The sequence below is a fragment of the Oryzias melastigma genome, linkage group LG17, assembly GCF_002922805.2.
Source record: "Oryzias melastigma strain HK-1 linkage group LG17, ASM292280v2, whole genome shotgun sequence".
In the NCBI taxonomy this organism is placed as follows: domain Eukaryota; kingdom Metazoa; phylum Chordata; class Actinopteri; order Beloniformes; family Adrianichthyidae; genus Oryzias; species Oryzias melastigma.
The window spans coordinates 31,084,526-31,096,228 of record NC_050528.1 but is presented as its reverse complement, the minus strand read 5'-3'; the positions used below and the strand labels follow the sequence as shown (position 1 = coordinate 31,096,228).

At 42.0% G+C, this 11,703-nt stretch overlaps 1 protein-coding gene across 1 annotated transcript in view; it reads left to right on the top strand.

The window, feature by feature from the left end:
- Positions 1-11,703, top strand: part of atp1a2a (ATPase Na+/K+ transporting subunit alpha 2a) — a 68,392-nt gene that overhangs the window by 22,149 nt on the left and 34,540 nt on the right. Inside the window, exons 9-12 of the mRNA XM_024280357.2 lie at positions 1,010-1,208; positions 2,087-2,196; positions 5,307-5,441; positions 10,349-10,428. Of these exons, the coding sequence (XP_024136125.1) occupies positions 1,010-1,208; positions 2,087-2,196; positions 5,307-5,441; positions 10,349-10,428 (524 nt within the window). The remainder of the gene's footprint in view (positions 1-1,009; positions 1,209-2,086; positions 2,197-5,306; positions 5,442-10,348; positions 10,429-11,703) is intronic.

The following is an 11,703-nucleotide window of genomic DNA, read 5'->3' as shown; positions in this document are numbered from 1 at the left end:
AACTAGAAAATTGACACATCAATTAGCCAGCATAAATCTTGTTAGCTTCAAAAGATGCTTAACACACAGAACAGATATTATTATAGCAAAACTGTTCCAAACTGCTTTATCAAACTGCCCTATATTTTCTGGCCTCTGTGTATATTTTTTAAAACAACCTAAAAAAAAACACTAAAATAAATATTAAAAATAATTAGCTACTTCAAATATTGCTAGTTGCTAGTTTGGCCACAGTAGTCACTGCCTCAACTGAACTCTGGTTTTTAAAAATAGAAAACCCTGAATATTTAGTTAAATATGCCTTAATCTTTGTAAAACTGTCTTTCCCAGAGCCTTAAAGCAAGGTCATAAAAATCATCATAAGAATACCTTTATTAGAGCTGTAATGGGGAAATTGTCTTCCTGTAACAGCTACAGAGACGAACATTAGCACTATGGAAATGAGTCATTATTAATCGTGTTATTGGTTATCTGTGATTTTCAAAGCACTGGTAAATCCTGTAGGAAGTATTTGTACTGTGACACTAAAAAAACAAAACAAAAACCTCTCCGAATCCCGACAAGGAGAGGCACAGGTTGTTCCGATGTGGATGTTTCTGTGCAACAGTGAAAGCTGTGAGTGCAGTTGGATTCTAGCTGCCATTTGAAATGCCATCAGTCGACATTTTACTGGTCACAGAAAGTAAATTAACTTCCACTGGCTGGTTCCTCCAGTCGGTTTCCCTCTCAGCAGCCACTGCTGGTGTGTGAAGGTGTTTGTGTGCACCTGTGATGTGCTGGAATGAGGCTGTTGCTGCTGTGGTCAGTCAGAATTAGGGGGTGTGGGAGCGTTTTTGCAGCATATGGGATATGTCTGCTCAGTGTATGTGTTTTCTTGCCCTCGTTCACCTGCTGTGTAGTGCTCAAGCTGCACATACACACTCCCATGTGCCATGCACCTGGACTACGAACAAACACTTGAATGCAACACTTCTTTTCTCTCTATCTCTCCTTCTTCCATCTTCTCTAGGTGTGCCTGACGCTCACAGCCAAACGAATGGCTAAGAAAAACTGCCTAGTTAAGAACTTGGAGGCTGTGGAGACTCTCGGCTCCACCTCCACCATCTGCTCCGACAAGACAGGGACGCTGACCCAGAACCGCATGACCGTGGCCCACATGTGGTTCGACAATCAGATCCACGAGGTGGACACCACCGAGGACCAGAGAGGTGAGACCGGCGGAATGAAATGCAGAAAAAGGAGGAAACGGACACAGAGAGAGCCGTGAGGATTGATGTGGAGAGTGTGCATGGTGGGGGTAGGACCACCTGCTGAAAGTCATCTGTCCAATATTCACCGCGCCAGCAGGCCTGGCTCTTCACTCTGCTACCTGGATTAATTGAGGAGTGGTATCCAGTGGGTGGCACAACCCTCAGCTATAAACATACATTTTCCCAGAATTCCTTGGCAAGCCGCAACAGTAGAACCAATCTGATTCTACCGAGCGGGGTAAAACCAAGCCAATAAAAAAAAAAAAAAAAAAAGCCTCCGGCAGTGGGCAAAAGATTTGGCAGGAATGAACAGGTATTCTCTGCATACTAATAAGAAGTGAGACAATCATAAAATAAACAGCAGCCAACGACCAACAAAGGCAACAATGAACTCAACCCCCCCTCAAGGATCCTCCACTCTGCACCTCCTTGTGTCAACCTTTACTCCTCCCGCCCCAGAGGACTCTTTGTTCACACAGTGACACTCTGTGATGTCGAGGCAAATATGAAAAATAAATGCAAGAGCCAGCAGCGGGGTGGAGGTCATTTTCTGTTTGATTAGACACCAGGGCTGCAGTTAAGGCTCTTTAAATTGATTTTATTTTAGGGCATTCTCGTTAAAAATGAGTGCAATTTTCCAGTGTGAGGAACCAAAAAAAAAAAAAAATCACTTCTGTCAAGGTAAAAATGATCGCTCAACTTAACTGACCCCGATTCTGCTGTTTAGCTGCAATATCCAGCTCGACTGTGTGAAGTGAAAGTTGAGTCATAAATACTGCATGAGCTCTGCCTTAGAAAAGAGAAGTCTAACGTAGCTCTCTCCTCTCTTCTGGTAGGTTTGGGTTTTGACAGGAGCTCTGGTACTTGGGCTGCTCTGTCTAGAGTGGCTGGGCTGTGTAACAGAGCCGACTTCAAAGCTGAACAGGAGAACCTCCCCATCATGATGGTACGGGGCGCTCACAGCACCATTTAACTCTTCCGAAGCTCTGCATCACCCTCCGAGCTCATGAAATATGAAACTGTTTAAGGCTATGGGGGACAACACATTTAGTCAAAGGCACGAAAATTAGGAACAGGCCTTTTCCTTTTTAGATTTGAATCAACTAATCCATGCACATAATTTATGAGACATGATTTCGCCGACATCATTTGCCAGGAGGGGGAAGTTAGGAACATAAGGCGTATGTCAGGTGAACTGCCTCTCAGAAAATTAAAAGCAGTTTCACGGGGAGGGTTCAGATGCAAGTTAGAGGCTGCAATGCATAATAATGGCACCAAAACAGCAAAAATACTCACCAAAAACGAGCTAAAATGTGTTCAAGTTATTATTCTAGATATATAAGTCCTGCAGCAGGAGGCCTAGACTGTAAGCACCAGATTGTTTTTGCAATTCTTCTTTCTTACTGAGCAGAAATTTCTCCCCCGCCACATACTCAAAAACTCCTAGTACCCGCTGAAAATACATTTTGGTCAAAGGCCAAATTCAAATCTTCCCCTACCCCTCCAAATGGAGAGTTATGGAAAAAAAGTATTTTCAAATTAGGATGGCACTACCACTCAATGATGTCATCAATAGTCGCCAGTCAGCCATGTTAGCACATCGCTTTAAGCTTTAAAAAAAACACAACGTTGCTTTTATATCTTTAAAAAGTCGTACTAGAACACAAAGGGTGACACAACAGGACAGTTGGAGAGTGACTGCACTCTCAGATCAGATTTGAAAAATGTAAACAAAAAAAGGGGCTGGGCTGAGGGGGGAGGTGGGGTTTGGATCTGTGGTCGACAGTGAGGTTAGCCTGAGGTAACATAATGTCCTCAATATGGAGAACTGTATGGTAAAAAGTGATACGAGTTTGAGTATTTTCTAATAAACCTTATCCTGAGGCACTCAGTGGGTTGGCTCGCTACGCTAGCCATCTGCGCGGTGGACAGCGTAGCGTGTAGCAAGCACCGTTGTATCAAGCTAGTGAGCACCACTCACACTACTCTATCTAGGTAGTGAGCACAGCTGTATCTAACTAGCAAGCTCCACTGAAGTGTGCTATTGAGCTCCACTGTAGCACGATAGCGGGCTCCTCTGCAGCATGATAGCGGACTCCATTGTATCGAACTAGCAACTTCTACTGTATCGAGTCAGCGAGCTCAGCTGTAGCATGTTAGTGAGCACCACTGTAGCATGATAGCAAGCTCCGTTGTAGCGACTTCCGCTGTATCAAGCTAGTGAGCTCTGCTGTAGCGAGCTACCCATGGAGTCCACCCTTAAGCCAATATGGCAAACACAGGGGGGGCCACTACGGAAACTGCAGACAAACTCAACCAGGACCCCCATTTTCTGCCCACAAACCATATGCAGCCCACTTAGCCTTGCTGGGGGGGTCATGCTTTGTTAAAGCTCTGTATGGTCCCCAGACTCAAGCTAGCGTAACATTTAACGCTGGTTGGAGTTTTAATGTGTGTTTTTTTTTTATTTGTTTGTTCCGTTGCTTCCCGTTTTAAATTTAGGTAATTTTCTTCAAGCAAAACATGTCTGTTATTTTAAATTATGTAATAAAAAAAAACAAAGCTATATATATATATATATATATATATATATATGACTTATTACCCTCAATAGGGTGCTTCCTTTTAATATCTCCCAGTGGCAGAAAATGCCTCTAAAAGTATATGGTGGGTATTTTGCCTAACAAGTGTAGCTCATAGGTTGTTTTTTTTGTTGATTTTTTTTTGTTTTGTTTCCTCCAGGCAGAACTGCATAGTCCTTTTCCAGCCGTTTGAATTCTGCTGGTGTGCAGGAATCTTTGCATGATGATAATTTAACATCTAATTTAATTTAATGTAATTTAAATCTAAAATATTGAATAATTTCCCCCCGTGAAATGAAGAGTAAAAGTAAGAAGATGAAGCAACTGCGTTTAGCTTTAGGACAAAGAAATTATTTCATTAAAAAAAATATTACTCACTGCCAGATGAAAGAAAAGCAAAATTCTTTCTTTGTGCAGCTGGAGGAAGAGCAGAGCTGTAAAACTGGCCCTGACTTGCAGAAAGTTTAATTACTTCACAGAAGTGAAGTGAAGTACAGCAGAGCCGTGATATTTTCCTCTGTGGTCAGCCAATCGTAATCTAAAGGGCCGCTGGAGTGAGGGGGAAAATACCATAAAATAATTTGTCAGTTCCACTTGACAAAGTTGCACTGCACACCTTGACTCACAGTTTTTAAACACACACACACAGAGATGATTCCAATCCACCGCTGGAAATACTGCTGGGCTGGAAAGTCAATATTATCCCAAAGGTCTACCAACCGTTATCCTCCGACCTGCGCTACATCGACCTGAAGAAACTCTCAGCGTGTTTCTCCAGGAGAGGGCTACCCTCTTCTTCTGGGAGAGAAACAGAACCCGCCGCCGCCTCCTCCGAGTGAACCCTGAACGCGCCTGAAACATGGCAGAGAGGACGTCCATGTACAAAACACTGAAATTGCATTCCCGTCATCCTTCTGCTATGATGAAAAATCACAGCAAGGACAAATCTTGGGGAGCATGTGTCCTTGTGCTGGGCCTTTCCATGAATGCATAAACAGAAACATGGATGCGTTTCCTGACGCGGGCTGACTCCCAGCTTCACATTTGGAGTTTTAAGCAGCACAATCCACATTATACCGTCCATGAAAACCGTAGCACACATAAAGCAGGGGTTGCCAAATCCTCACAGTTAGAGGAAAGTGAGATGCTTCAGTTAAACGAAAAAAAGTGACACGTTTTTGCACTTTTGTTGCCTACAGTCATTACATAACTTTAAAAGAAAAGCCTCTGGTGGCCAGATGCCAGGCTGTGCTGATGCAAACGACACTCTGATGCCTGCATCATTAATAGGAACCACAGTGGAAGTGAGCAAAGTCCTCTAAGATGCGTCACACACGATTTTAATCCTTTAAATAACACATAATCCCAGCTCTTCCCTTCCTCACAGATAAACACAAGCAGCAAAACAGAGGAGGATGATATTTTAATATGCAAATGTGAGTGGCTGCTCTAATGTGCTGCTGCCTTTCCTCAGAGGGACACTGCGGGGGACGCGTCAGAGTCGGCTCTGCTCAAATGCATCGAGGTGTGCTGTGGCAGCGTTCGAGACATGAGAGCTAGGAATCTCAAAGTGGCAGAGATCCCCTTCAACTCCATCAACAAGTATCAGGTATTGCACTGGAGGGTTCGTGCACAAAAATGTGCAATCTCATTTGAGTTATCTTAACCTTGTTTCAAATCCTGTTTTGCATGAACGCTTCCTCTAAAACACACAGTTACCGAATTAAACTTATTTGCATGAAAACTTAAACAAATATATTATTTACATATTATTTATTATTGATTTTAGAGATGAAAATAGTTTGTTTTCCACACTTGGGTTATTTCATGAACCCTTTTAACCATCCAGCCAAAAAAACAAAAAACAAAACAAAAACAAAAAAACGCCCTTTTACCTTTGACCTCTACACACTCAAACCTGAAAAATATCCAAAAGAGCTCCACCCAAAAGACAGAAAACCTGCTGCAGCTGTACGAGGACATACAAAACGCTTTCTTTTTGTTGGGAAAAATACATCAGGATATCGAATGAATGAAACTACTCACAAAAAGTCATGGATATTGTGTCGACTCCTTTGTTTCACTTCACAGATTGTTGGGATAAGGAGATATTGTGGTGATAGTATGATATGTCTGACTTATCGGGACCAAAACCAACAAAGTCTTAAAAGAAACCCTTTCAATGTGGCATCAGTGTCAACATTCTGTGGATATAAAAAGCTTTGTCAGTAAGTCATTCCAAGTTCATCATTTCTACAGACATTAACACACAACATCACTTAATGGACAAACAGTGACACCTGGTCATAGCGCGGACTTCAGGTTGGTAGATGTTGCAGGTGATCTTGGTGTGTCTCAAGGTGACATCAGCAGACTTGCATCAAGACACAGAACTCCTGGCAGCGTTTGTGACAGACCACAACCAGGACCAGAACCTTAGAACCTCTGACTTCAGAACTGCAAACTCCACACAGCTGCAGGCCCGTTTACCAGGTGAGAGGGTACTAGGCTTTACAGATGAACAATTCACAACCAACTCCACCGCACAGACTTGAATGTAGGGGAGTCCACTGACACCAAGATACCACCATGAACGTTTGAGTACAAGACCATGTGACCTGGACAATGCAGCAATGGTCTATCGTCCTATTCACTGATGAGGGTCATGTCAACTTACACAATAGTCTGGGGAGGCATCACATCATTTGGTTCTTGTAGATCAGCGGTCTCAAACTTGCGGCCCAAGTCAATATTTTGCACCCCCTGCCTTAATATGAAAGTTCAATGTCTATTAAGCAGTATCTAGAATTGTCACAGTTGGACTTGAGGGAGTGGGAATTCCTCATATGGTGTGACACCATGACCCACATAGAGTCTGTATTGAACCAGCTGAAGCAGAGACTGGATGATCGGATCCCCAAGTGACCTGCAGAACTGCATGTAGAACTTGAGGAAGAGTGGAAGGCCTCAGAACAGCATCATGAGAATGAGACGTCACTGTCAAGCTGTCATTGCAGGAAATGGTGGAAATAGCTGCTATTGACATGGTCGGTGTTTGTTATTTGGGCTATGTTTATTATTGTCTTAATTTTTGGAGAAATGGATATGAAACAAATGAAAATAGTGTTTCTTCTCATTCCGTATTGATATAAATATAAATTCTGACCAAAATGGAAAAAAAAACTCAAACAAAGAACAATCCCACTAACTTGTGGTGAGTAGTGTAGTATTAGCTGCTGAGAGAAGCTCAACTGATGCATTTTCATGTACAGACATTCAATTTAGCTTAAAAAAAAGACTCGAATCGTAGCATCGGAGACTTCTTGTCAGTTCAGAACAGGCCCCAGAGAAACGAGATGTGTGTGGGATTTGGTAACACGACCTACTGTTATATGCAGTTGATGTAAATGCACTGGAAAAGTGTTCCTGGGTCTTGGCATTGATCGACTCTCTTAAAAGGGAATTTCAGAACTCTGTCAGAGCTGTATTTCCCTGGACCAACACTTGTTGCAACTGCAGCGATCCTTTAGTGGAGAAATACTTTGACAAGTTGTCAACCCGTCAGCTCTCTTGTACCTTCAGAGGCAGCAAATGGAAAAAAATAACCAGTTTTTCTGAATTTAAATGTATCTATGGCAGAGAATATGACACAATGAGCTTCTGTCAGGATGATTTGAAATTCATTTGCTGGCCTGGATATGTAGTACTAACGTTTGCAAGTGAATGCCTCCTTGTCTGAAATGATTCTTTAATGTGTTTTATTCTTTCAATTGTACTTTTAACATCTGAAATGTTCATTTTAGATTTGTGCAACAGAGCTATTACAATCTAATCTAGTGTAATCTAGTCTAGTCTAATCTAATACAATATGATACAACACAACACAATACAGTCTAACCTACCCAGCAAACATTTCAATGTGGGCCCCATATGGTTTACTTTTGGGCTGAATTGGTGGCCCCACCTGTGTTTGTCCACACTGGCTTGAGTGGGAACTCAATAGTGTGGCCCGCTGGACACATTAAAATGTTTGCTGGGTAATCTAGTCTAATTTAGCCTAAGTTAGCCTAACCTAACCTAACCTAACCCAGTCCAGTCTTGTCCTGTCCTGTCCTGTCCTGCCTTGTCCAGTCCAGTCCAATCCAAACCAGTCTAGTCTAGTCTAGTCTAACCAAACCAAACCAAACCAAACCAACCTAACCTAACCTAGTCTAGTCAAATCTAGTCTGACCAGTCTGGTCTAGTCTAACCTAACCTAATCTAGTCCAGTCAAATCTAGTCTGAGTACTCTAGTCTAGTCTAGTCAAATCTAGTCTGACTAGGCTGGTCTAGTCTAGTCTAGTCAAATCTAGTTTGACTAGTCTGGTCTAGTCTAGTCAAGTCAAATCTAGTTTAGTCTAACCTAACCTAATCTAGTCTAGTCAAATCTAGTATGACTATTCTAGTCTAGTAAAATGTAGCCTGACTCCCTTTAGACGTGAGGAATAATCCAACTTGGTTCTCCAACAGCTCCGTTAGCTTGCATGCTAACATTAGTTGCATCAGGCCACGCCCGGGTTTGAGTTGAAGTCCCGTGAGAATGATGTCGTTCATTCTTACTTGTTGATCCACGTCGTTCCTTCTTCTCTCCAGGAGATCTTGCCGATTATCTTGTTGTTCTTTACGTGTCTTTTCCTGTCGGAAATATTCCATGAGTTGTAGTAGCATTGATAGCTTAGCTTCAAGTTCCAGTAGTGTTGATATCTTAGCATCCATTCGAAGCAGTGGAGTTAGCTTAGCCTGGATGTTGGCTAACGCAGCTGTAAGCTCCTTAAAATCGGCTTCTAGATTTTCCTTCGGAGCTATGTTCAACTCTCCTTTTTGTAGAATTACTGCTGTTTTCCATTAGCTTTGTGATTAAAATCGCTTTTCAACGACTTTGAACTGACGAAGAGTTGAGGAGAGTTGAAGACACGCATCTGCTCGCTCGTGAACCGGAACTGGAGAAATTGTCCATAGCCGCCACATGGCATGTAAAAACGCTACTGGTACCTAACAACTATCAATGCTGCCGTGTTGCCACTTATCGAATTTGCTAAAAAAAATTTGATTTAGGTCCTCGCATGGTGGAATTTTGGGATATATTACTATAGTCTTAGGCAGGACATGGATAGGGAGGGTTTTCAAACTGAGGTTGAGTGCAACAACTTACTTAAATAAGACATTTTCAACAACTATACCGTTTCCATTAAAATAATGAGTATTGTCCAAAATGAAACAGATTAAACGATAAGCAAATACAAATTCACAATCTAAAATGTCCGAACTTTTGAATAACCTCTGAGTATTTGGGAAGGTAAGGTTTATTAATCTAAAAAGGAAATTTGTCATGTCCTAGAGTAGGATTTTACTAGTCAAAGTGATCACAGGGGTTGGCTGGCCTGGAGATGTCCAGGTTGTAGCTCCAGGATCCCTAAAGAGGAAAAACCAGGTTTAGAAAACGGTCAGATGGATATCTGTAATTACCATTTTAACATGTAAGAATATGAAGGAAAAAGACCCTTCTGGCTGTCAGAAGTAATTACAGACGTGATTTTGTTGCTTTAAATATGGAAAAGGAGGAGCTCAAATCTTGACTCCTCGAGGGGCTTGTTGAAGGAAGACGTGCTGACCAGTTTGAGATGAGGAGAGACAAAACAGATCTGAGTTTGAGTCCATACATTTACAAAGCAGGACAGAGAAAAATGAACCAAAAGATTAGCAAGATGTTATTTCTTTGAGAAATTCATTGACTGACTCTCAGTGCACTTTATGGATCCACATTTCTATAGATTTAATACATCTCTTTTAATACCAGTTTATTATTTTCCACATTCAGGAAGCGGAACGTTTTTCTCATCACTTCAGCTGAACCAGAAGGATTTTTGAATAAATTCTCTTTGTGCAGTTCGCTTTCCTTTCAGATGAAAGTTTAAAAAAAGGTGCATCCTGTGCCACATCATGTAAGAGTTATCAGCAAAGTGTATTATATAAAGTCACACCGAGTTTTAACACCTTGCTCAAGGGCACAGTCGACGTTGAAGGGGCGTCGTGCCAGGAGACTTGCACCAGCACAGCTGTGATGTTCAGGCAAACAAAGCGCCTCCTGCCTGCATTATGAGCACTTCTTACACGAAATCAAAACATTTGAATGAAGGAGGAAGGAGAAAATAAAAGGCTCCTCTTCTCTGGGGTTTGACGTGCCGTGACTCAGATGTGGAACCATATTGTTGAGGAAAGGGGAATGTAAAGTGTAGCAGCATGAATGAGAGCTATGAGAATGGAGGGAATACATATAACTCTGAGCATGTATTCTCTGAAGTCACTTTCAATACCACCAGCATGTGTGACAGGCGGCTGCGGCTGCTGCATGCATGAAGCTCTTTGGATCCTGCAGTGATCTCTCCAGACCCCGTCTCTCTTCTCTGCACATTGTTCTTTTGCAAATATCGCCCCTTAAAGTCCTCATCAGTCTCGCTGTTCTTCTCTTTATTCAAGCTCTCCATCCATGAAGTGGAGGACAATCCCTCTGGTCATATTCTGGTCATGAAGGGAGCGCCAGAAAGAATCCTGGACAGGTTTGTTAATCAATAAAAGGTTGATTATGTGCCTCAGAGGGAAAGTAGAGACGCATTTAAATGTGTGTGCCGTTTGCTTCCTCCACTGATGCAGAAAAACAACCTACAGGCAATATTCCCTGTTTTTTTTATTGTCCTGAAAAGAACTTGTTTATTTGTGCATAAACTTCCAGTGTTTGTCTTAAACTATTAAAACCAGGTCAGGTAGGCACTTTGTTGAACCGGGTGACACCGTCATTCATCAACATGATCGCATGCCCTGCAGTTTATTCCATCTTAGGCAGACCGTCCGGCTGCTGTACGGTGTCACCGCAACAACAGATGTGTATTAATCTGCCGGTGAAAATAGTCCACAGCAGTTGCACCGTGGCCTAAAACCCACTATTTAGGTTTCTACACGCCTGAGCTGCTTCCATACATAAACCTCTGTGGTTCCTGGGGTTGGAGTCTCGGCAGCCGCCATCTGTCGCTCAGACGTGTGCGCCGAAGCCCGATGCGGCGTGTAGGTGTAGCACGTTCCGTGTCTTGAGTGAGAAAAGACGGTGCTGCTGAAATCCCTGCATGCTGAGATTTGTAGGTAGGAATAGAAAACAAGCTTGTCTGATATTTCAATCACAGGCTGCCAGTGTTGTCACAGTGCAATTACATTCTGTCAAAATAGCTGGCGGTAGCAGCTTTTTTTTTCCGCAATTTTTTTGGGGGGGAAGCCAAAACAAATACTGTGACTTTTGGTTTGGGCCAAAATGTGAAAGCTCTGCTGTCGTTACATACTAAAATACAATCAACTTACAAGAAAAAGGATCATGGTTTTATTTTGAAACTTAAAAAAAACACAAACCTGCCTTTATGACACATGAGTCAAAGTCAAGGCCTGGGGCCGAATCCGGCCCTCCGGGTAATTCTATCCGGCCCTCCAGATCATTTTATTTTATTGTCATTAATGGCCTGCGCTCTTGCGCTCATTTCCAACTTGTATAATTTTGACAAAATATATATTTTATGGAGGGTAAAATATTCAAAGTTATTTAAGTTGATTTATTCTGGAATAATATTCATGCCTTTTTATTATTCATAATTATGTTAGAAAGTTACAGTTTTAAAGTTTAAAAAAATTGGCATTCTGCTAGCTTTTTGGACTATTTTGGCATTTATTAAGATTTTTTTAGGCCATTTTGGACTTTAGCTAATATTTCAGCTACACGCTAGCTGTTTTGGCTGATTTAGGCTTTTTTCAGTTCTTTAGGCTGTTTTGAAGTTTAGCTGTTCTTTCTAACT